Raw genomic sequence first — 24,520 nt, 5'->3', positions numbered from 1 at the left:
CAAAGCCTTAATGCTAACACCACAGCACTTTTATGTCCTGTATATGCATTTCGGAAGGCGAAATAAAAAGGTTTAAACATATGTAAGTTAAGCACTTGCCCCTAGCCCAAACTATTGTTCCCCAAGGATCTCAATCTGAAAAACAAAATACGAATTAATAGTAACAACTAATCAAAATATTTCAAAACTAAATGACATTTTACTTTTCAAATAGCGCCTTTCTATGCGAATTTCATGGCATACAAGACTTTGCTGCGGTGTTCTCATTAGTATCGATTCTTCTGATATGCTGAAACACTTTTTAACGTAATAGTATGCCAATTGAAATATTCCCTTAACTAAGCTCTGATTACTTTTAATGCAGGGAAATACCGACGTTCGATAATGCGATAGCTGCAAATGTGCTAAGAACTCATTTAATTACTTAATGTTCGTCATGCAATTTTTGGGGGAGCGGGGCGAGGAAAAAGAGCTGGCTGATTAACAACAATCCTTTAATATGTATATAATTCTTTTATATAATCAAACTGGAACAACATTTTGATGAAATAAATAAAACCCTAATATGCCTTTAACTTCAAATTCTTGATTGAAACAATTTAATTTCAAGATTATAATTACCTGTTCCACCGTAAATTATCGCAAGTTCCTCAAAATTTTCATCCAGATATGGCCAAAATAATTTTAATCTCTTTTGAAACTGATTTCTCTCCAAATGGAACTCAGAACTTTTTAATAGGTTGGATTTCCAGTTACATAAAATTTGACCCAAGACCAGCTTGTTGTTTTGTTTCAAATCGATTTAAATATTGTAATTTCGGGTCTCTCTCTCTGTATATCAAATAATAATCAAGTGGGCTTTTATTTTTGGTATACATTTTTTTAACATTTAAATTTAAAATTAAAATGCGATTTAGAAGCGAAACAATAGATGTTTTAGACCTTTATTAACTTGGTATGCATCCAATAAAATTTCGAGTGTTTATAAAATTTAAAGCTAGGTATGTCTGAGATAATGCCAAAAGAATTGGACATAGTTTTTGAATGTATATCCCATAGCTTTGTCCAATCACAGGATCGATTGCCAAAGACCCAGCATTGTCCCATTAATCGCAAATTATCGAAAGCTTGTCAATTGGACAACAATTTGAATTTGAGCCAAATAAATAAGGTAAATTAATCAATAGATCAAATATTATATAATATATACATATACATACTTCGCTTTGCAGCTTAAAAACCAGCTATGGACGCGACAACCGCAACAGATCAAAGATATGCGACCCAGCTGCGCGGAGAGATTGAAGACATTTAGATTATGCATGGAAACCTGTACGGATTCTCTGGAAAAGTATAACTGTTTGATGGCACTGCGAGAACACGATCTAGAATTGTATCAAAATTATCTGTGCAAATATCTTGTCGATGTGTTGTCGATATTTAATGCGGTCAACAGTCCTGCTGCTCCATGGGGTTCAGAGAGCACCGAATTTGTCCAAAAGTAAGCATCAAATGCCATCAAAATCTCATACAGCATTTATCCCAGTTTCCCCAGTTTTGAGAGGGAGTATACGAAATGGACGAATAATCAAATTGAAAGGCTGCCGAGGCAGGTTCATTGCGTAAATGATCCAATTAACAAGAAGAGTTCTATGCTGGGCTTTCATGTTTACGAGTTCATAAATTCTGATTGTTTGCTGTTTTTGAAATATTGGGGTTCGAACTTCCATCCTAAAATCAGGAGAAATGTGTGTAGATCTGATCGTAGATAAAATTTTTGATCAAAATAATCGCACTCCCTGCCTTGCAGCTGGTCCAGATGAGCTCCGGTGTTGAAAACAATACCAAATCAGTGGACAGAAAATCTGATATGGAAAGTAAAGAGAACCTGCAGGAATTACGCAAATGCATACGCACCTTCCAGGATGTTTGGGACTATGTAAAGCCACTTTATCCCTATGTAAGTAACAAGTGCGTAACGGCTAACGTTCAAATAGCTGACGGCTACGACACTCATGTGGGCGTTCACGAAACGCGCACAAAAGCTCGCCAGCGTGATAGTGTGAGAGAGAGAGAGAGAGAGCTTTTATCCGTTAGTCGCGCACAGCTGTTGCACAGCTGTCATTGTGACACTCACTTGAGTGTGGTGGGGTAAACAAAAAAGAATCCGATAGCGTAAATCGCCCACATTAGGTACAAATTGATAGCAAAACCCGGCCGCATAAACCGTTCTAATTAGTTGCATTAATTAAACATATTGTCAAAAATCGCGGCGAGTGCAACAGCGCCCAAATCGAGTCAGCGCAACGCGTCAAATACGCCAGACAACCAGTTCATTGCATCAGTGGCGTCGGGCAGTTGCGCTTAGCGAAAAGCGTTTGCTGCGTTTAAAGGTCACCTTGAAACGTCAAAACCGAAACTTCTGTGCTCGACCAACCGACCGTCCGCCGCTCTCGCACCCAGTTACTGAAAATCGTCGTGCAGGCATCACGGCATCTGCGGCAGCATAAGATTTCGATTTAAAACATTTTTTGGACATCTCGGCTTCCTCGCAGCTCCTATTGTGAATCATTCACAAAGTATTCGCTGCCTCAGAGTTGGACTTCGCTACGTTCGCGTTCGCTTGTGTTTGTGTGTGTGTGTGCGTGTGTGCTTAACCGTTGTTCTTTGAATCGATTAACTTGACTTAACTAAAACTGCACGAAAATGAATAGTGATATTAACCAACGTTTCCTGGCTCGCGGCTCGCAGCGTGACAAGGGCCTGGCCGTCTTCACCAGCGGCGGCGACTCGCAGGGCATGAATGCGGCAGTGAGAGCCTGTGTGCGTATGGCCATCTATTTGGGATGCAAGGTGAGTTGTGACCTCTGCCAAGTGCTTTTACACTTTTACACTGTATATATAAATACACACCCACACGCACTCACACACACACACACACATACAAACATTATTCACAATATTATTCTTATCGGTCAGCGGAGCAAGTTGAGGCATTGAACTTTAGGGTCTACAAACTCTCTATAAATATTATGTACCAAAATATATTTAGCTGCACTTGCTCTCAATTCTTGTCGAGTCAAAGCAATTTAAACATAATTAAACCAATTAAACAAATTAGCTTGTTCTGCAGGTGTCAAGTGCCGTTAGATAACCCATGTCGCACCGAGAAAAAAAGGCGAAATATTCAAATTGAATAAAAGCGCCCCACAACTACAACCATATAAACACCAATACGCACACACACACACACACACACCCACAGACAAACACACACACAGCTTGTATCTGTGCGCATTTGACATTGAGTTTATTTCGGGCAACTTACAGACGATCACGCAGAAATATCTGAGAAATTGCGGTTATTGTTTGAAAAGTGAATTATTTACTTATTCGGTTTATTGATTGGCAAACGGAGAAAAGAAAAAGGAGAGTTCGCCTTTTATTTGTCCGTTTAATTTTGAGAACATTTTGTCGAAATTTAAATAATTGCAATTGATATAAATGACTAAAAATTGTTTGAATTTAAATAATTGCAATTGATATAAATTTCTTGATTTGGTTTTATGATGATTCTTGCAATGGCATAAATTGTCGCAAGGCTTTTTTCGTTAATTTCTGATTTTATTTTCAAAGTCACTTTCATTTTCATTCATTCACTTTTGTTTTATAGAGTCAAGAAAGTCCAGATTAGTAATATTCTAAAAGATGTTGAAATTGAATAGTTAACAAAATAAACAAAAAGCTTAACTTGCGTTTCCTTGTATTATAAGTCATAAGTTATAAGTCATCAACCCTATTGGAGCTTAGGAACTTGGGTGTGTGACATTATCTCGACAATAACATCGGTTAACTCATTCTCTCTATTTTTAAACGATTCCAAGTTTTATCGCATATTAAACCTGATAAGTGCTAAACATACTGTGCATATCTATATATATACTAAGTAATCGATTTGATCGATTTTCCTGGAAATCAGGTCTACTTTATCCGGGAAGGCTACCAGGGCATGGTGGATGGTGGTGAATGTATCCAGGAAGCATCGTGGGCATCGGTCTCGTCGATTATACACCGTGGTGGCACGATCATTGGCTCTGCCCGTTGCCAGGACTTTCGTGAGCGCGCGGGTCGCCTGAAGGCCGCCAACAACCTGATACAGCGGGGCATTACCAATCTGGTGGTTATTGGCGGCGATGGCTCCCTGACTGGTGCCAATCTGTTTCGTCAGGAGTGGTCCAGCCTGCTGGACGAGCTGTCGAAGAATGGCACCATTACTAGCGAGCAAAAGGAGAAGTACAATGTGCTGCACATCGTCGGCCTGGTAAGTCGTCCCCTCGCTCCACTCCACTCGTTTCCATATTGATCCCATTATTTGTTGGTTCTAGGTGGGATCGATTGACAACGACTTCTGCGGCACGGACATGACCATCGGCACGGACACCGCACTGCATCGCATCATCGAGGCGATCGATGCCATTTCCAGCACGGCCTATTCCCATCAGCGCACCTTCATTATGGAGGTCATGGGTCGTCATTGCGGGTAAGTCATTTGTTGTCGGATTACCGTATGTGATATATGATTAATGTGCGACTGTAACTACTTAAGAGATTGTTAGTGCAATTTTTGATATGTAACGATTATGTTAAATGCCTTCAATATACCTCACAGCTATTTACCAGTTGTAGCTGGCATTATATCCGAGGCAGATTATGTTTTTCTGCCAGAGTCTCCGCCTCCGCAAGATTGGCCCGATAGACTGATACTCAAACTGGAACAGGCAAGAAACCCAGATCGATGAATGTCTCTCACATTTTTTTTTTGTTATCTATCAAATATGTCTCTGTCGACAGAACCGAATCGCTCTTTGTTCTCTCTCTCTCTCTTTTCCAATTCAAGCATTGAATGTTCTCCTCATAACTCTGACTATAGTCGGGGGGCTTCAGATTCGCTTTGAGATTCTCGAACTGTCTTTCCATTTAATTTTTATGACCAGAAAGACGTAATATTTAATTAGCTAGCAGTTGATACTATGTAAATATATTCAGAAATTGGATTCACCTGGTTTTACAACAAAATGTGCTTAAATAATTTCATCTACCAGGCTGAATATAAACTCAATGTGCAATTCTTCAGGTTGTTTATTATATATATTGTTTAACTTCCTGATATGTTATCTACCATATATGTTTTAGGCTTCATTTTTGAGTGTCCTTTCAAAGTTTCTTGCGTATGTCGTCTGCTTAAACCTTTCTGCCGCCCACGTTTTGTCTCCCTTGTAATTCCTATTCTAATATACTTTTATAACGTTTATGTATAACCAACTATATAATACAACATATTTTTGCAGTTATTTAGCGCTCGTTGCTGGTTTGTCCAGCGAGGCCGATTTCATATTTATACCCGAAATGCCACCGAAAACCGATTGGCCAGATAGGCTTTGCTTTCAATTAGCTCAGGCAAGATGTGAACCTAATTTCTTTTATACTTTTTTACACCCAAACACACCTTCTCCGTGCGTTTGCTCTCTCTCTCATATATGCTTTTCCTTCTGAATATAAACACAACAGAACATGGTAGACTATATACTCATCTTACACACACACACACATGCATAATATATGTATATCAAGGTTGCAAACCCAAAAAAAAAAAAAAAAGAAAGAAGAAAGAAAAATGTTTGATGGGTCGGTTCACGGTTCAAACCCATCTGTCGCTTCGTAAACTCGGATTTGCGCATTTGTGAATCCAGGTTTTGGGCTCTCGCATTTCTTTACATTTTTCCATAATACAATACAATTTTTATATATATGTATTTATATTAAATTGGTTATATCAACATTATTTTTCACATTGAAATCAATCATATCAAAAACTAACAAATTTGGCTATAATATTTAAAAATAATATATAAAAATATTGTTATGGGAAAATCTGGCTCGGTTCAGTTTTAGGTTCATGGTAAATCAGATATTGGATACCTCGGCTCAAATCCGTTTTGCAGCCTTGATATATGTATATAAATATATATCGTACATCAATTTGAGTTAATATTTTGCTTATTGCTTTTGAAATCTATTCGAAATGTGATTGGTTTGAGTATGGCGAGGCTTTCATCAATATTTATTTGAGCTCATGTCAGAGATATTTACAGCAAAGGCTTATCACATTCTTTTAATAATCAGCCATATATATATATATATATTTATCTTCCCGAATCCCCCAATTGGATGTGTGTGTTGCCCCTCAGGCCGTGTTTTTCCCTATTCCCCGCCTCCTCCTAGCATATTGTAAATAATAATGATCAATTATATAACAATTCATTGCATTGCGCATCGTTTCTGTGTTTGATTGTTTTTTGTTTGTTTTTAGCTATTTAGCAATTTCAGCAGCTATCGCTACAGAAGCTGATTTTATGTTAATACCCGAAGAGCCCGTTGCCGTTAACTGGCAGGATTCTCTATGCCAGAAGCTAGTTCAGGTCAGCAAACTGTTTAGGTTTATCAGTCTAGTTTGTACGACGGTGTTTTCGTTTCTTTTTAATCGAACTAAACAAATTTGTAAATTCTTTTAAATTATATATCAACCATTAAGTATTTGATATAACTATTTAAGAAATATGATTTTAAATTCTAACCCTTTTAACAGTTGTGCAAAGAGCTGCAGCTCTTTGTCACACTGATTCTAGCAAATACTAATCAATTGGCAATTTAATTGGCTTTCATTGGGTTTAAGTGTAGTCTCACAATTTGCTGGGCAATTTAATTGGCTTCTATTTTGTTTTTGTCGTACACGCGTACGTAGCTTGACCAGTAAATATACCAATATATATATATATATACACATATATTTACTATATGTTTCGGTTCCTTGTTTATTAGCTGTTTAATTTCGCATCTTATAGCTATACACATATTCTTGCCTCTATTCAGTCACACACTCACACGTTGTCTAACCCCATTTTTATGTACATTTTCACTTTTACATTTACTATCTAGCGTACATCAATACATACATCACGCATCTGTCTATGTAACTTGTGTATTTTTTGGTATTTTATTTAATACATTCTTCATTGCTTTTGATGACATTCTATGTACACACGAGTTACTAATATCATTGAAGTTCATCTTTGAGAATCGCATAGAGAGCCTCATCTAACAATTGCTGCATTTGTCTGAAAACAGGAACGTAAGGCTGGCCAACGTCTGAACATTGTTATTGTTGCGGAGGGTGCCATGGATCGCGAAGGCAACCCAATTACCGCTGAGGATGTGCGAAAGGTGATCGATGAGCGTCTCAAACATGATGCTCGCATCACTGTGCTGGGCCATGTGCAGCGTGGCGGCAACCCCAGCGCCTTCGATCGTATATTGGTAAGTTGCCTGAAATAACATTCCAGGGTTTCGATTAATATGGGTTTTTTTCACAGGCCTGTCGCATGGGTGCTGAGGCCACACTGGCCCTGATGGAGGCCACGGAAGAATCGGTGCCAGTTGTCATTTCCCTGGACGGCAACCAGACGGTTCGTGTCCCACTGATGGAGTGTGTTGAACGCACCCAGGCCGTGGCAAAGGCCATGAAGGAGCGACGTTGGGCGGATGCCGTTAAGCTACGAGGACGCTCGTTTGAACGCAATCTGGAAACGTACAAGATGTTGACCCGCTTGAAGCCACCCAAGGAGTGTTTCGATGAACAGGGCAAGGGCATTGAGGGCTTCAGGCTGGCCGTAATGCACATCGGTGCCCCAGCCTGCGGCATGAATGCGGCCGTGCGCAGTTTTGTGCGAAATGCGATTTATCGCGGCGACGTTGTCTACGGCATCAACGATGGCGTCGAGGGTCTCATTGCTGGCAATGTACGCGTGCTGGGCTGGTGCGTATACTTCCCTCGTATCCGGGTGGCACAAAACACTTAACTCGAACTCCTCTTCTTCAGGTCTGATGTGTCCGGCTGGGTGGGTCAAGGTGGTGCCTATTTGGGCACAAAGCGTACGCTGCCCGAGGGCAAATTCAAGGAGATCGCTGCACGTCTTAAGGAGTTCAAGATCCAGGGTCTGCTCATCATTGGCGGATTCGAGAGCTATCATGCCGCTGGCCAAATTTCCGATCAGCGTGACAATTATCCAGAATTTTGCATACCCATTGTAGTTGTTCCGGCTACCATTTCGAACAATGTGCCTGGCACTGAATTCTCGCTTGGCTGCGACACTGGTCTCAATGAGATAACCGAAATCTGCGATCGCATTCGCCAATCGGCGCAGGGCACAAAGCGACGCGTGTTTGTTATTGAGACAATGGGTGGATATTGTGGCTATCTGGCCACGCTGGCTGGCTTGGCTGGTGGCGCCGATGCTGCCTATATATACGAGGAGAAGTTCTCCATCAAGGACTTGCAGCAGGATGTCTACCACATGGCATCAAAAATGGCCGAAGGCGTCTCTCGCGGTCTGATCTTGCGCAACGAGAAGGCCAGTGAAAACTACACCACGGACTTCATCTACCGCCTGTATTCGGAGGAGGGCAAGGGTCTCTTCACCTGCCGCATGAACATCTTGGGCCACATGCAACAGGGTGGCTCGCCGACACCCTTCGATCGTAACATGGGCACCAAAATGGCCGCCAAGTGTGTCGACTGGCTGGCAACCCAGATCAAGAACAACATCGATGCCAATGGCGTGGTCAACTGTAAATCGACCGATACGGCAACTCTGCTAGGCATCGTTGCCCGTCAATACCGCTTCAGTCCCTTGGTTGACCTCATTGGCGAGACCAACTTTGAGTAAGTCCCAAAAAACAACCTATGGATTTTATACAATTAGGGTACATGTTTCTTTTTTCTCAGTCAACGCATACCGAAGAAACAGTGGTGGCTGCGTTTGCGTCCACTTTTGCGAATCCTCGCCAAGCATGACTCTGCCTACGAGGAGGAGGGCATGTACATTACCGTCGAGGAGGAGTGCGCCACAGATGCAGTCGCTTAAAGATTTCGGACAGTTCAAAACAAAAAGAAAATGTACTAATTATCATGCCCAGTGCACACAACACATCGTAGAATCAATATGTTTTATTTAAATATCACACACGCACATCCCCAAATTAACCGAATACTGTTATTCCATTTCAATGGCTACGCGTCGATATATTAGTAGAATAAAAATGTCTCAGCTCAGGTCAAAGTTAAGCAGCTAATATTTACATTAGCCGATCTAAAAGTGAAAGTGTCTTTAGTGCACCACTCAACACTCAACAAACAAACAAACAAACAAAAAGTCCATGTCAAAAAGTGTATTTCTCATGCTTACATCTATGAATGTATAAAACATGCCGCCACAATTATTTATATTCCGTAGAGGAAACTTTTTATTTCTATTTATTTAAGTTTAACTTTATTATTTGAGTATTTCGTTTTAAACATATATAGAGCACTTATATATATATATATAATTGTTTACTATTGTTTTACTTTGCATGATGTGTATTGCACAAGCACATATTTACAAAATCCATGAAATGTTTTACCTGGCGAGCAGATGCTGCAACATAATGGAAAGAAATTGATGTATTGAAACACACTGTTAGTGCGCTATAGTAAATGTTGCAATAATGCATATATAAAATGTTAAAAAATACATATAAATATGAAAATACAAAGACCTTTTAAGGCATATACGTGCGTTGCTAAGATACAAATATAAAAATGTTAAAAATTTCGAGTCTACAAAATAACGCAAATGCGTCGATATCCCACTTAGCGCAAAGTTAATTTCGTATGTAAACGTTTTACAATTCAAATAAATCAACACACACAACTTATATTTAAGATTAGAGGCTAACTAATTTTCAAACTTTACCTTATCGATACTTAGCTAAGCGAGTATAGTGTGGCAGCACTGGCAGTTAATTTCCCATTGATGTGGCAGCTCATCTTCCATCGATGTGGCAGCGCACATAAAGTATAAGAGAACTTTGCAAATTGTGAACATTAAGACATTGAGTGGTAAATAGATTTTTTACTATTTATTGCTCAATGACATTATGCATTTTAAAAGGATTAATTTAGACATCACAAACCACCGCCAGAACGCTCGACAGGCAATGCACGCTTTTTGCTCCGCCGGTTACTTATCGCCGAAAGTTTCTGGTCGAGATTCATTTTGGCATAGCGCAAATAGGCCGTGTCACCGTGCACAATGGCCGACATCAGCAACAGGAACTCGTACAGATTCACCTGACCCTGCGAATGGCAGTCGATGTCTCGCAGGACGTTGTGCATCAGATCCACGGGCACTTCTTTGACGCCAAACGTTTTCATCGCCGCGCAGCATTTGTTTATGGACACAAGACCGGTGTTGTGCTCGTCCAGAGTCTTAAAGTACGCCGCATATTTTTGCACCTGATGCACGGACATTTTGATGGGTATGCTCAACTGGGCTTGCTCACTTTTGGGTACGTGTCCCATTTGCGTGTTGAGAAATTGTCGAGCCTTTAGGATTTCTTTCGACTTTCTCTTCTTGCTCCATTTCAACTCGCGCGCCATTTCGTTGGCCACCTGCGGTAATATCTCCTCCGCCGCGTGCACATTGAGGAAGGCAACACGCAGGCGACGTGCCACCATATCGACCAACGTGCAGGCATAGTCCCTTACACCTTGCCGCACCTCCGCCTCAATGTAGGGGAATTCTGAGTGCAGCCTCTTTCCTATAATCGGCCACTTGCCGCCACAGGTGTTGGCACAAACGGCCAACTTGAAGGCATTCGAACCGTAAGTGTCGGACAAGTGCTTGGCCACATCTTCCTCCAAGCCAAAATCCTGCACCAGTCTTATAAACATGCTCGGTGACCAGCCATCGGCCCCGTCCAGTTTACAGTGGGTCGCCGTAATTGAGTGTCTCCGCAATGGCTCCAGGCCACCACTCTTGATAGCCGTATCGATCGCCTTCTCTGCCAGCAGCCGAAACGACGTCCAGGTGCCGCCCACAATTGAGATCATTTTGCCCGGCCCCAAAGAAATAACATGATTCTTCAAAGTCGAATGTTGCAGCGCCTTCGATTGAATGGGCAGCGGCTTGTAGCCGCCCCAAACTGCCAAGACGTCACAGCGTCGCACATCAAAGTTGGGATTGATATAGTTCCTAATGCCGTCCAGCAGGTACTGCACCTCCATTTCCGTTGGCTGTGGCCCTTCGCTCTCCTCGCGTGTCTCATCCGAGGTGCCCATCAGCGTGTGACCCAACCAGGGTAGAAAGAATATGGCCGAGCCATTCTTTGTATGCGGATCGAACAGGCCGACCTCCTCGGGGCAATAGAAGGGCGGCAGCACTATGTGCGAGGCCCAGGTGGGTGTGCACTGTGCCGGCGCTTGGGCATCCTCCAGGCGTGCGATAGTGTCGCTCATTGGCCCCGTAGCATTTATAACCATTTTGGCGTGTATCTTGTAGAGTTTACCAGTCAGTTGGTCCACTGCGATGGCACCCACCACCATGTTCTTCTTGTCGCGCAGCAACTTAACCACCTTCATATGATTGCAAATGTCGGCGCCATAGCGAGAGGCTGTTAAAATGACTGCGAGACACATCCTGGCATCGTCGTGCTGCCCTTCGTAAAAGACAAAGGCGCCAAAGATTTCGCGGCGCATCATGGGAAACATTTCGAGCGCCTCGCGTGAATTGATGAAATGGAAACCCTTTGTGGTGCCAGGCGCCATCAGATGATATAGATGCAGCTTTACCCAGTAGATGGGCAGTTGCCACCAATGATGGACCGGCAACATAATCGGCACGGGTTGATTTAAATGCGGCGCCAGATTGGCAATGTTGCTGCGCTCGTTTAAAGAGGTTTGGACACGTCGAAAGGCGGCCATGTCGAAATGGCTGATGGCTTGATCGAGATCCCTGAGGCCGCCATGCAACAGCTTGCTGGACTTCGAGGAGGTGCCGCTGCCAAAATCATCGGCCTCAACCAAGGCGGTTTTGAGTCCACGTGTAGCCGCATCCAGGGCACAGCCAGCGCCCACTGCACCACCGCCAATAATTAAAATATCGTACTCCGTGCGTCGCAATGAATCGATGCTCATGCTGCGACTAGGCAGCTCACGCTTCATCTGCGGCGCCTTGTTCCTGTCTTGGGCTACTGGGGCGGAGGAGTATGCAAGCATGGTGCTTGTGCCCGCCAAGATAGCTACATTGAGAAATTTTGACATTTTGTAAAGAAGTTGAAAGAATATTTAATATTCGAAAATTAGATTAGTTTCGACGAAATAGTAAACGCTATGCGATTTTGAATACGTTCATATTTAATAGTATATATTTAAATATATGTGTTTATTTCGTGTTGCATGTGTTGAAAAGTTAAACAATTATCTATAAGAAAACTCAAGCCCACTTAAGCAAATTAGTACAAAAGCAAAATGCCAAAACATTCACATTTTTTATGTTTTAAAAAAAAACTTAGCACAAATTCTCTCTACAAAACCCGCTAGCTGCAACGACTAGCCCGGCTAGAAGCCTCCCGCAAGCGTAGAACACACTACAACAATATTAAAGGCATGGCATGGGAATGCGACTGTGTGTGACCGTGTGTGTGTGTGTGTCTGTGTGTGACCGTGTGTATGTGTGTGTGTGATCTGTGTCAGAATCGGAGGCAGTAGCGGTCCAGCGTTGAGGCAACACATCTTTGTTTCTACTGTTGCTTGGCGCCGCCAAAAAAGAACTTGTAGAAGAGCGTGGCAACCAGACAGAGCACCAGGGGCAATATCCATGACTTGACGGAGCTCTCCTCGTTCTGTGTGTCTGAGCTCCAGGTGGGTTCCGATTTCTGTGCAACATTCGTGCGTTCGCTGGCAACGAGCTCACCAATTTTGTACTTTTTCATCATTTCGCGGGCATCGTTGCTGTGGCCCACATCCTCAAAGTTTTCGGTGGCATCTTTGCCGGCCTGTTCGATGAGCACCTCTTCGCCGCCGGGATGCTGCAAACAGAAAAAAAAAAAACGAATATTTAATGAGCTATTTTATATGTAAATATGCAAATTGAGTGTCTCATATATTGACATTGAAAAAATCAAGAAATCAAAGCAGGAACAGCTACAGCTAATGTTTAAAACATAACAAACAGTCTCGTTGTTGCCCCATGGACGTTCAAAAAGGGTTTCTAATTTGAACAGTGTTCGTAAACGCCAAACGCCTTTGAATTGCCGGTTGAACGTGCAGGTTTCATCATACAAACTTTGGTTATTTTAAGTACAAAAACTGCAGCGTAATCATTAAAATACACTTTTAAAAGTGCCCCGGCTTTCTTATCACCGTTGAGGCAATAACAAGCAATTGTCATAGTGACAAGCACCTATGCATGTATGGGTCTTAAGCGGGTTAAGATATAATTAGTCTGATCATATACCTATTTCATATGAAATCAACATTAACACAATATATACAAATGTTTATTTACTAATTTGCTTTGCTATTTAAACATTTTCTGGTCAACTTTTCATGTGTATCTCGTTCGAATATGCCGAGGAGACCATTTAGTATATTTTAGAAACTTTCTAGTGCTTGGCAATGGCTTATGAATAAATTATATTTTGTTATGTTATTATTAGCATTCTTCCAAACGTTTTTTGTTTGCTTTACAACACTTGAGCATTTTTGAAAGTGTTATGAGCTATATATGGGTATATGATTTTGTGAATGACTTTTAAGTTGAACTTTTCGTGCATTCACAGATGTACTTACATAAGAAAATGGAGCTGCGTAGACAAACGAAATGTAAATGTTGCTAGAACCAGATTTTGTTTAACTTTTGCCCTATTTCCATTGATAATGGAAACGAACTTACACTGCGCGCTGGCCCCTATTGCAAGCAATGCGAAAATGAAAATATCAAATCTATGAATATAAACATGCACGTTTCGAAAATATGCAAATGGTTTTGTATAACCGATAGACACACACTCTGCCGGACAAAACTAACAATAAAAATCAGTAGGTCAGCCAGCGATCATAGGTCAAAGTACAGGCCCAAATGACTTTGGTCGCGTTTTACCAGGTAATATGTATTCACACGCAATAGCTAACAATTTGTACAGATGCCTCAATTATACATCTAGGCACTACTAAGTCAAGCTATAAAAGCCAAGTGTTGATGATAAGACGACAAGTTTTCCCCCTCCAAGACAGTGGGGAATAAAATGCCAGCGACAGCGCCCGCGCCCTGATTTCGACGTGTACGACGGAATTGTTGTTGTTTTTCTATTGCCTAGCCAATGTGCTCACCTCGTTAAGGAATGCTGTGACATCGTAGACATTGTTGTGAATGAGCAGCCATGTGTCCTTGTTGGTATTGTGTTTGGCGACTTCCGCACGCGTAAAAGTTTTCTCTCCTTCGCTTGACATGTTGATGACTTGTTGAATTGCGTTTCTATTGCTAATAGAGTTGGAATAAGTTCGATCGAACGACTCGCTAAAACTAAATGAACGAACCAAGCCTCCGATTGTTTTTCAACTAGTTCGTTATTTACTATGTTATTGCAGCTAGAAATTTAACAGTAGCAAGGCCTGTTAATAACTGTGTTAGCAGAGCAATAACAGATCCAGAAGGAGCACACATTTTGTATACATTTATCGATAACTGATTAGCTGGCGTGATCGAGAATACAACCAAATAATCATGGAGGGTAATTTAAATTGTATTCCATTGCAAAGTTCATTTAATACTTGTAAAAACACTAAAAAGCTGCTGTCAATGAACATCGTTCTAGCGCGCGACTTTAAATTGGTCCCTTGCATTTGAAAATAGCCACAACGCTGTGTTATAATTAAATTTTAATTATCTTTCTGCAGTTGCTTGTCCATACATATAACTCTTGACATTAGCAGTTGTACTTGTTAACCATGAAATTACGTTAATACAATGAGTATTCAATAATTGAATATCTCTGACTATTAATTATTAGTTTTGTATTAGCTTTAAATTGCGCGTTGATAGATAAAGCATATGAACATCTGTTCCAATTAACTCTTAAGCCTCGAGCCGGTTAAATTGGCATATGAACAAGCTACAAATAACACGGCATATAATTATGATCCAGAAATGAATAGGCCAACCAAAAACACAAAAAAACGTGACTTATCATATATTTTTCGAACACGTTATCAAACACATGCACATATGAATAATGGCAAGTACCTACGCGATTACATGCGCTTAGAATTTGCCGTTGTATTCTTATCGCGTCCAGACAAAGCAACCTGCAAATTCAAAGCGCTGATATCATGAATACACAGCAATTATAGTTTGGGCTGGGAAAATCTTTCCCATGCCTCACCTTTAAGCAGTTCCACCGTTAAAGTACTCAATATTAATTCCCTTAGCATTGATTAGACCTAGCCTAATAAATATAAGAATATGGTTGAGCGTCAACGTTATTATTGCCTGTCTGTTAGCAATTTTAGTTTTTTTAATGTTTTGTTTTTGTTTTATATATTTACTATCAATAAATTAAGTATAGATTCTCTATTGTATGAAGAATTGTCTTCAAAAAGTGAGCTTATATGGAACAAAGTATATAATAATTCAATTATTTTGTATTCTAATTATAAGTGTGTACGTGTGTTTGTGTGTGTGTATGTATGTGTGTGTGTATGTGCGCGAGTGTGTGTTGGTGTATGCATGCATGTATGTATGCATGTTTGTTTGCCAACACCAAATGCAGACCAAGTCTATTTGTCGCTGTGCTGCAAATTTAAATAAAACGAATTTCTGCAAGTGCTCTCCTCCTCGATTCTCAAGAATTCAAGTAGGCTGTGTAGTTTTCCATGCTTAGCCAGTAGTGTAGTCTTTTTTGTAGTTGTTTTTGTTGGAGTTTGTTGTAAGTTGTATATATGTATCTGTGTACGTAGGTATGTATGTATGTATGTATGAACATATGTACATATGTATGTATATGTTTGTATGTATGTATATGCATGTATATCATCATATTTCTTGACTATATCGATCATTAAGGTTCCCCAGGACGATACCATTGGTATGGTAAACGCAATGATATAGAAATCATTTAGGAACCATCGGCTTTAATTATATATCATTCCGAAATCAGACTGTGTTTTTCCGAAATACTGCAATTCGAAAATTTATCGAAAACTTTACATAGCCATATCTCGGTCAATTATAGCCCCATCCCGGGCAGATTGTGAGGGCTATGTCGCGGAAGTCCATAGAATAGAATGCTATATAATATTTGATTTCGGAAAAAATGTGCATTTTAAAAAAAAAAAAACGTGATGGTTACACTGAATTTTTCCTTATTTTGTTTCATCTCTTAGATTGCGGATTGGATGGCAATCGATAGTTGGGATCCGTACGAGTCGAAAGAGGTATATCATTCCGCAATCGGACTGTATTTACCCGAGATATTTCAATTAGAAATTTGTATGATATGCTTAAAAAGGTTATATATTCGCCAAATTAAGACCGATCGTGATCGCGGATTAAATCATATCGTATTTATCCGAGATATCAAAGTCCCGTTTCCTAAGAGTAATATCGTTTGAGCCTCAGCGGATTTTGTAGCTTTCAGCAAAATCGGCCTCGCTTGCCTACGAAACAGAAGACGGTTCCTAGTTGACCCCAATATCTTTGGTCATATACCACAGATATAGTCCTGGTGAGCCTAAATCCCCAAAGCACTAAGCCTTGCAGAATGCGCGAGGATATGGTCTACAATATGTATGAATGCCCTTCTTTCATGCCCCTGACCCATACCCTGATGCCCCTGAAAGTCTCCTTTTTTTTCGTCCTTTTTATTGCATACTCCGTATCAGCAGGACGAGGACTTTCTTTGTGCCAAGGCACATCGCAATAGTCCTTAAAACAAACCAGTTAGGCATTAAATAACGTTACGATAAACAATTACTTTTGAAAATAACGTTCATTTTTGGTCGACGTTTCAAAACGACACAGCTCATGGCGAGATTATCTCCGCGGGAAGCTATGACGTTTCAAAACGACATAATTATTTTCGACATGATTAACGGCGGAGCTATGTCGTTTCGAAGCGTCACATCTCCGCGTCAAATCTAGAGCGGCGGAGATATGTCGTTTCGAAGCGTCACATCTCCGCGCCAAATCTAGAGCGGCGGAGATATGTCGTTTCGAAGCGTCACATCTCCGCGTCAAATCTAGAGCGGCGGAGATATGTCGTTTCGAAGCGTCACATCTCCGCGCCAAATCTAGAGCGGCGGAGATATGTCGTTTCGAAGCGTCACATCTCCGCGCCAAATCTAGAGCGGCGGAGATATGTCGTTTCGAAGCGTCACATCTCCCAGTTAATTCTAGAGCGGCGGAGCTATGTGTGTGTGTGTGCGGGTGTGTGTGTGTGTGTGTGTGTGTGTGTGTGTGTGTGTGTGTGTGTGTGTGTGTGTGTGTGTGTGTGTTTGTGTTTGTGTTTGTATGTAAATGTATGTATGTACTTATGCATGTTTGTGTGTATGCATGTGAATGTACGTATTATTTATACTTTAGTGGAGTATATTATAATTTGGTCACGAATTGATAGCCTAAGGTATTACATTTATTTATTAAATCTCTGGGATATAGTCCAAATAAAAAATTAAATGTATTTAAAAATCAAAATTACAAATACAGCTGGCACAACGCTTTCCCAATTAAAATGTGTAAAGATTCTTGATGTTGATATTTATTTAGTATTCCGCAATTTCAAATGAATAAGCACTTATCACTGTACAACGATTTAGTTTTATGTAAGTTGCATTATTGTGTTTAAGTATGTTTATCAATTATACAAATATTTTGTTATATTGTTTTTTTTTTGTTCCTGTTAATGATGTGTTGTGTGTGAGTACCTCGTAAAATTCAGCTATCACGGCCTTTTGGTCATGCTTTTGCATTTGATAAGGACATTTAATATGTAATCGTTTCTGATAACAATGACCAGATAAACAAGAAGAGAGAGAGAGAGAGAGAGAGAGAGAGAGAGAGAGAGAGAGAGAGAGTGCGCATTCTTGGCTCTCTCCAGTGCTGATTAAGAAACTAATGATGACATTTATAATTGAATTGTCGAATTCGGCTATTTGCTTGGGGCTCTATTGACTGTGGCAATCATTCAACGGAGCCCAAATAGCTGGGATTTTCACGAACAGCTCATTAAGAAGCAATTTATCAAATATTATGATTTTAACAAGAAACTAAACATTTGAGGCTTTTTTTTATGCTATTTTAACGTGACTCGATTTCTTTTGTTGTTTTACTTTTTGATAAAGCCTTGTGAAATTGACTCTTCATTGGTTTAGCCCGTGGTATTTCTCTTTTCGCCTACTCTTAGCTTATTAATAGCACAATAAATTGATAAACATTATCAGCACGAACCGATATGCGACTAATATATTTCAAAGCCCAGCCATTCAAATATAAGCCCATATGTTTTGGCCAATTTCGCAAGTCTCTTTCTAAACGCGCTTCTGCTCAGTTCGTGTGTCCAAAAAAAAAAAAGAATTTAAGAAATTAAGTGCAGAGCAATTTTAGGTGTTATCAATAATATCTGATAATGACCGCGGTGAACGGCAACGTCGCCAAGGACGACGAAAATCGTTTGTCACATTATAAAACGAATATTGTCTTGGGCGAATCCTTTGCCTCCGCAGACAAGGAACGCAAAAGCTTGTGAGTTGAAAAATGTGTTTGAAGAATTAAAAAATAAAAGGATATAAAATATTTAGTTAGAATATACAAAAGAAAAGGTAACAAAAAGAAGACGCTAAAATTATGTGATTTTTATTAAACATTTAAAATGTTTTTACCCTGAACCCAATAAAAATGGGTAATGGGAGTATTTGTATAGATATATGTGACAAACAGAAGAATGCATCACCAATCCCATAAATTATATATATTCTTGCTTCGAATTCTTGATAAAGTCTTTACTTGATAAAGTCATGCAGATATATCAACAGATACATAAATCAGTTAACATGCATGCATAGGGCTTATCCAAGTTTTTCGATAACTCTATCAAAAACTCTTGTAACCATGATTGTGCACTTTTTCTATACGTCGCGAATGGAGTCATAAATTTTATTGTATTCATGAATAAAGAGCCACAAATCGAAAATAAAAGTTGCCTTGTGACACGAACTAAGGTTCGTTTAAAAATACGATCACAAAGTTGATGAAAGATATAAAATACTCAAAAAAAAAAAAAAAAAAAAAACAACGACTAGCGATCGGCCTATAGTATTTGTAATCTGAGCGTAACGTGGTTTTTGTTTTTTCTATCGAATCTGTCAGCCTGGATTGGTGCTGGGGTCAGCGATAAGGAATGTGCGATTACTTGCGGAACCAATCGGATGCGAAGGGTTGTTCTCCGGCCAATTTATGACTAGCAATAGTTTGTGTGTGTGTGTGTGTGTGTTTGGAGTATACTCATAAATGGCGTGTGTTTCGCGTGCGCTTTTTTTTTTTTGTTTTATTGCAGCCAACCGAATAAAACGAAAAAGAATTCCAAGCATGACGAATCAACGGATAGTACCGACGATGACAAGCCAAAGGAAGACATCAAGCCGGTGGGTTTCTTCACCATGTTCCGCTATGCAACAACAAGGGATCGCATGCTCTACATGATCGGTCTGCTCTGCGCGGTGGCCACCGGCCTGACAACGCCGGCCAACAGCTTGATCTTTGGAAATCTGGCGAACGTAAGTATATCTCGGTTTATATGGGAGCACGCGGTGCTGTCCACTAACTTGTTTATGGCTCATACCTCCGGCACTTAACGACTTAAGTTGATAAAATAACAAATCGAAGTGCTCTCAAGTGCCTTTCATCGATTATAGCACTTACAAATGTTTTTATACCCTTGCATGAGGGTATTATAATTTTGTCATGAGATCGTACATAAAGTATATATATTCTTGATCAGTATCAACAGCCGAGCTGATATAGCCATGTCCGTCTGCCTCTTTCTGAACTGAATTGTGTTCTGATTAACTGAACATTTTTGATCATTTTTTAGGACATGATTTACTATAGCGGACTTGTGCCGGGCGCCACATATATGAAAGAATCGTCGGTTACCGAACTCCTCCAGGATGCAGTGCAGAAGTTTTCGCTATACAACACATATATTGGCATCGTGATGCTGTTCTGCAGTTACATATCCATCACGGTTTTCAATTATGCGGCCCACTCACAGATAATGAGCATACGTTCCAAGTTTTTCAAATCCGTGCTGCATCAGGACATGACCTGGTACGATATCAATCCGAGCGGAGAGGTTGCCAGCCGAATGAATGAGTAAGTATTCCTTTTAAAAAGCCTTTCAATTCGGTAGTCTAATTGCTTGTCTGGCATCCCACAGAGATCTGTCAAAGATGGAGGATGGTCTGGGCGAGAAAGTTGTCATATTTGTGCATTTCATAGTCGCATTCATTGGATCCATTGTCCTGGCCTTTGTCAAGGGCTGGCAGCTGGCCCTCGTGTGCCTGACCAGCTTGCCGGTGACCTTTATAGCCATGGGCTTCGTGGCCGTGGCCACATCCAAGCTGGCCAAACAGGAGGTCAACATGTATGCGGGCGCCGCCATCGTCGCCGAGGAGGCCTTGTCCGGCGTGCGCACGGTCAAGGCGTTCGAGGGTGAATACAAGGAGGTCGCCGCCTACAAGGCGAAAGTCGTTGCGGCCAAGGAGCTAAACATCAAGCGCAATATGTTCTCCGGCATTGGCTTCGGCCTTTTGTGGTTCTTCATCTACGCCTCGTACGCCCTGGCTTTCTGGTATGGCGTTGGCCTGGTTCTCAAGGGACGTGAAGACCCATATTATGAAAACTATACGCCCGGCACTATGATAACCGTGTTCTTCTCGATCATGATGGGCTCGATGAACATAGGCATGGCGTCTCCGTATATTGAGGCATTCGGCATAGCCAAGGGTGCCTGTGCCAAGGTGTTTCACATCATTGAGCAGATCCCAATTATCAATCCGATTGAGCCGCGCGGCCAGAGCCTCAACGAGCCGCTGACAACCATCGAATTCCGCGACGTCGAGTTCCAGTATCCCACGCGCAAGGAGATACCCATTCTGCAGAAGCTCAACCTGCGGATTCATCGCGGCCAGACGGTGGCTCTGGTGGGCCCCTCGGGCTGTGGCAAGTCCACCTGCATACAGCTGATACAGCGCTTCTACGATCCCCAGGGCGGTGAACTCTTCTTCAACGGCACAAACATCAAGGACATCAATATTAATTGGCTGCGCGAGCGCATCGGCGTGGTCGGCCAGGAGCCGGTGCTCTTCGGCCAGTCCATATACGAGAACATACGCTATGGTCGCGAGGATGCCACCAAGGAGGACATTGAGGCGGCAGCCGCGGCAGCAAATGCTGCCATCTTCATCAAGAAACTGCCCAAGGGCTACGACACGCTCGTGGGAGAGCGCGGAGCTCAACTGTCCGGCGGCCAGAAACAACGCATTGCCATTGCCCGCGCTCTGATCCGTGACCCGGAGATTCTGTTGTTGGATGAGGCGACCTCGGCGCTCGATACGGCCAGCGAGTCAAAGGTGCAGGCCGCCCTGGAAAAGGTCAGCCAGGGACGCACCACCATCATTGTGGCCCATCGTCTGTCCACGGTGCGTCGCGCGGACAAAATCGTGGTGATCAACAATGGCCAGGTCGTCGAGGCCGGCACCCACCAGGAGCTGATGATGCTGAAGAACCACTACTTCAATTTGGTGACCACGCAGATGGGCGATGACGACGGCAGCCTGCTCAGTCCCAGTGGCAACATCTACAAGAACTTTGATATCAAGGATGAGGACGAGGAGGAAATCAAGATAATTCAGGACGATGTCGAGGAGGAAGTGGCACAGGTAGAAAAAAAGAAGAAGAAGAAGAAGACAAAGCGGGACAAAAACGCGGGCTCACCAATGCGGGGCATCATGAAGCTGAATCAACCGGAATGGGTGCAGATCGCCATCGGCTGCGTATGCTCGATCATAATGGGCTGTGCCATGCCCATTTTCGCGGTGCTCTTCGGTAGCATTCTGCAGGTGCTGCAATCCAACGATCCTGTATACGTGCGGGACAACACCAACGAGTACAGCCTGTACTTCCTGATCTCCGGCATTGTCGTTGGACTGTCCACCTTCATGCAGATCTACTTCTTCGGCGTGGCGGGCGAACGTCTCACGGAACGCATTCGGGGTCTCCTCTTCAGCGGCATGCTGAAGCAGGAGATTTCCTGGTTCGATGATCGTGCCAACGGCACGGGCAATCTCTGTGCCCGACTGTCGAGCGATGCAGCCGCCGTACAGGGCGTAAGTTGATCAAAGTTTGCCCACATTCCAATCTAATCCTTATTATTCTTGCAGGCGACTGGTCAGCGTATTGGCAGCATCATCCAATCGATCGCCACCCTGTTGCTGGGCATCGGCCTGGCCATGTACTACGAGTGGAGCTTGGGGCTGGTGGCCATGGCATTCATACCCTTTATTCTGGTCTCCTTCTATTTGCAACGCACTGTCATGGCGCAGGAGAACATGGGCAATGCCAAAATCATGGAGAACACAACCAAACTGGCCGTCGAGGTGGTCTCCAATATACGCACTGTGGTGTCCCTGGGCCGCGAGGACATGTTCCATAGCACCTACATTGAAATGCTGGCTCCAGCCGTTGAGGTAAGCACTTGAGTCGATGCTCGAGCAAAGTCAACTCGAACATGTTGCAGGTCAAACATGTTTGAAGACGGCTCAGCTCAGCAAGTCTGACGTTTTTCAATTGAATCACTTGAGTATCGGTACTTGATTTCATTTACTTACGCATTTATGTTTATATAGAAATCCAAGAAGAACACGCACTATCGTGGCATTGTCTATGGTCTGGCTAGATCCATGATGTTCTTTGCCTATGCGGCCTGCATGTCCTATGGCGGCTGGTGTGTGGTTAATCGGAATCTGCCATTTGGCGATGTCTTCAAGTGAGTTAACAGCAAGCCAAGCAAATCTTAGCACAAGATTCCATTAAAAAACCTTTTTGCATTGCAGAGTATCGCAGGCATTGATAATGGGCACGGCATCCATTGCCAGCGCCTTGGCCTTTGCGCCCAACATGCAAAAGGGGATCAGTGCCGCCGAGACCATATTGAAATTCCTGGAGCGCAAGCCGCTAATTGCCGACAGTCCTGATGTCTCATTGAAGCCCTGGCACTCGAAGGGCAATGTGTTCTTCGACAAGGTGGAATTCAGCTATCCCACACGTCTTGAAGTCCAGGTGCTCCGCGGCCTAATTCTGGCAGTGCAAACGGGCCAAAAGGTGGCTTTGGTGGGTCCATCTGGCTGTGGCAAGTCCACGTGCATTCAGCTACTGCAACGCTTCTATGATGTGGACGCTGGTGCTGTCCGGATCGATGATCAGGATCTCCGACAATTGGCCATTTCGAATCTGCGCATGCAGCTGGGCATTGTCTCGCAGGAGCCAATACTATTCGATCGTAGTATTCGCGAAAATATTGCATATGGCGACAATTCCAGAATAGTCACGGACCAGGAGATCATAGCGGCGGCCAAGAAGTCCAACATACATGGCTTTATTGCCAACCTGCCGCTGGTGAGTCCTCCCTTCGAATATACTTGATAGGGATAGATGATAACTCCATATCCTTTGCTTCTTCCAATCTTGACAGGGCTATGAAACCCGTATGGGCGAGAAGGGCACACAGTTATCCGGAGGACAGAAACAACGTATTGCCATTGCTCGAGCCCTTATCAGAAATCCGAAAATTCTCCTGCTGGATGAGGCCACATCCGCATTGGATGCGGAAAGTGAAAAAGTGAGTTGGAAAATGTACTCGACTTGTACTCGAGACACTTTTCGTTGCTTGCGGCTTGCAATTCGCAACCAGTTAAAGCTGCAAGAGATAGCAAGCCCGGAAGGGAGAATCTGGTCATGTTTGTTGTTTATGTTATAAAGATTTGTATACTTGTTCCATACAAAATATTTAAATGTTTATTTCCGATATTCAACAGATCGTGCAAGAGGCATTAGATGCGGCCGCCGAGGGACGCACCACAATTAGCATTGCCCACAGATTGTCGACCATTGTCGACTCGGATATTATCTATGTGTTCGAGAATGGAGTCGTCTGTGAGAGCGGCACCCACAAAGAACTGCTCCAGAACCGTGGACTCTACTACACATTGTACAAACTGCAAACAGGCGCCATGTAAATGGCACTCTAGGCTAACGAATTTCGATCAATGACAACCTAGGATCTAAGCGCGATTAGTATTATACTGTAAATAAAACACACGCATCTAATTCGATAGGAACATTTTAGCACATAAGAAATCAAAGCATATTTATGAATTTACCGACATTGTTGGGCACACTTTAAGCTAAATAAATTTTGTAAAAATTAAATTTTATAAAGCAAGAGCCGTGCAGTCGCTTACGGTCACAGTAGAAGAACTGCTGCTCTAAGGAGAAACTGTCAATGTTAATTAATTACATTAACTTTA

General features: G+C 42.2%; 4 protein-coding genes across 8 annotated transcripts; 2 read left to right on the top strand and 2 right to left on the bottom strand.

The window, feature by feature from the left end:
* Positions 1-857: 857 nt before the first annotated feature.
* On the top strand, positions 858-9,813 carry Pfk (ATP-dependent 6-phosphofructokinase). Of its 5 annotated transcripts, none has more exons than XM_015174672.3 (13): positions 858-1,001; positions 1,060-1,171; positions 1,233-1,501; positions 1,556-1,748; positions 1,811-1,960; positions 2,752-2,853; positions 3,980-4,321; positions 4,386-4,540; positions 6,371-6,479; positions 7,186-7,374; positions 7,431-7,873; positions 7,937-8,779; positions 8,843-9,813. In XM_015174672.3, exons 1-13 carry the CDS (start codon positions 958-960, stop codon positions 8,979-8,981), a joined length of 3,090 nt encoding a protein of 1,029 aa, XP_015030158.2. In that variant the 5' UTR covers positions 858-957; the 3' UTR covers positions 8,982-9,813. The 5 variants fall into 5 exon arrangements, with proteins under 5 accessions (XP_015030158.2, XP_015030160.2, XP_015030159.2 ...); XM_015174674.3 differs by lacking the exon at positions 6,371-6,479 and adding an exon at positions 4,670-4,778; XM_015174673.3 differs by lacking the exon at positions 6,371-6,479 and adding an exon at positions 5,349-5,457 and having other exon boundaries at positions 859-1,001.
* Positions 9,814-10,002: 189 nt separating this feature from the next.
* Gpo2 (Glycerophosphate oxidase 2) lies at positions 10,003-12,200 on the bottom strand. The gene has a single exon (XM_002050833.4). The coding sequence runs from the start codon at positions 12,197-12,199 to the stop codon at positions 10,064-10,066; it is 2,136 nt and encodes a 711-aa protein (XP_002050869.1). The 5' UTR covers position 12,200; the 3' UTR covers positions 10,003-10,063.
* Positions 12,201-12,274: 74 nt separating this feature from the next.
* Positions 12,275-14,475, bottom strand: Cyt-b5 (Cytochrome b5). Its single transcript, XM_002050834.3, has 2 exons — positions 14,270-14,475; positions 12,275-12,966 (listed from the first exon to the last, which is right to left on the bottom strand). Exons 1-2 carry the CDS (start codon positions 14,387-14,389, stop codon positions 12,679-12,681), a joined length of 408 nt encoding a protein of 135 aa, XP_002050870.1. The 5' UTR covers positions 14,390-14,475; the 3' UTR covers positions 12,275-12,678.
* A 4,027-nt stretch (positions 14,476-18,502) lies between these two features.
* On the top strand, positions 18,503-24,422 carry Mdr50 (Multi drug resistance 50). Its single transcript, XM_002050835.4, has 9 exons — positions 18,503-18,677; positions 19,489-19,708; positions 20,026-20,306; positions 20,371-22,321; positions 22,376-22,681; positions 22,841-22,980; positions 23,048-23,609; positions 23,686-23,832; positions 24,029-24,422. The coding sequence occupies exons 1-9, from the start codon at positions 18,562-18,564 to the stop codon at positions 24,227-24,229; spliced, it is 3,924 nt and encodes a 1,307-aa protein (XP_002050871.1). The 5' UTR covers positions 18,503-18,561; the 3' UTR covers positions 24,230-24,422.
* The last annotated feature ends 98 nt before the right edge of the window (positions 24,423-24,520 follow it).

Source organism: Drosophila virilis, chromosome 5, assembly GCF_030788295.1.
Source record: "Drosophila virilis strain 15010-1051.87 chromosome 5, Dvir_AGI_RSII-ME, whole genome shotgun sequence".
Lineage (NCBI taxonomy): Eukaryota > Metazoa > Arthropoda > Insecta > Diptera > Drosophilidae > Drosophila > Drosophila virilis.
The sequence above is the reverse complement of the archived record's forward strand: the minus strand, read 5'-3'. Positions and strand labels throughout refer to the sequence as shown.

Bases quoted from the DNA above. Each gene is read 5' to 3' on its own strand.
- Pfk (XM_015174672.3), top strand. From the start codon at position 958: ATGCATCCAATAAAATTTCGAGTGTTTATAAAATTTAAAGCTAG. The intron at 1,002-1,059 runs GTATGTCTGAGA...TATATCCCATAG, and splicing joins TTTATAAAATTTAAAGCTAG to CTTTGTCCAATCACAGGATC. The intron at 1,502-1,555 runs GTAAGCATCAAA...CAGTTTCCCCAG, and splicing joins AGCACCGAATTTGTCCAAAA to TTTTGAGAGGGAGTATACGA.
- Mdr50 (XM_002050835.4), top strand. From the start codon at position 18,562: ATGACCGCGGTGAACGGCAACGTCGCCAAGGACGACGAAAATCGTTTG. The intron at 19,709-20,025 runs GTAAGTATATCT...ATCATTTTTTAG, and splicing joins TCTTTGGAAATCTGGCGAAC to GACATGATTTACTATAGCGG. The intron at 20,307-20,370 runs GTAAGTATTCCT...GGCATCCCACAG, and splicing joins GTTGCCAGCCGAATGAATGA to AGATCTGTCAAAGATGGAGG.
- Gpo2 (XM_002050833.4), bottom strand. From the start codon at position 12,199: ATGTCAAAATTTCTCAATGTAGCTATCTTGGCGGGCACAAGCACCATG.
- Cyt-b5 (XM_002050834.3), bottom strand. From the start codon at position 14,389: ATGTCAAGCGAAGGAGAGAAAACTTTTACGCGTGCGGAAGTCGCCAAA. The intron at 12,967-14,269 runs GTGAGCACATTG...TTCTGTTTGCAG, and splicing joins TCACAGCATTCCTTAACGAG to CATCCCGGCGGCGAAGAGGT.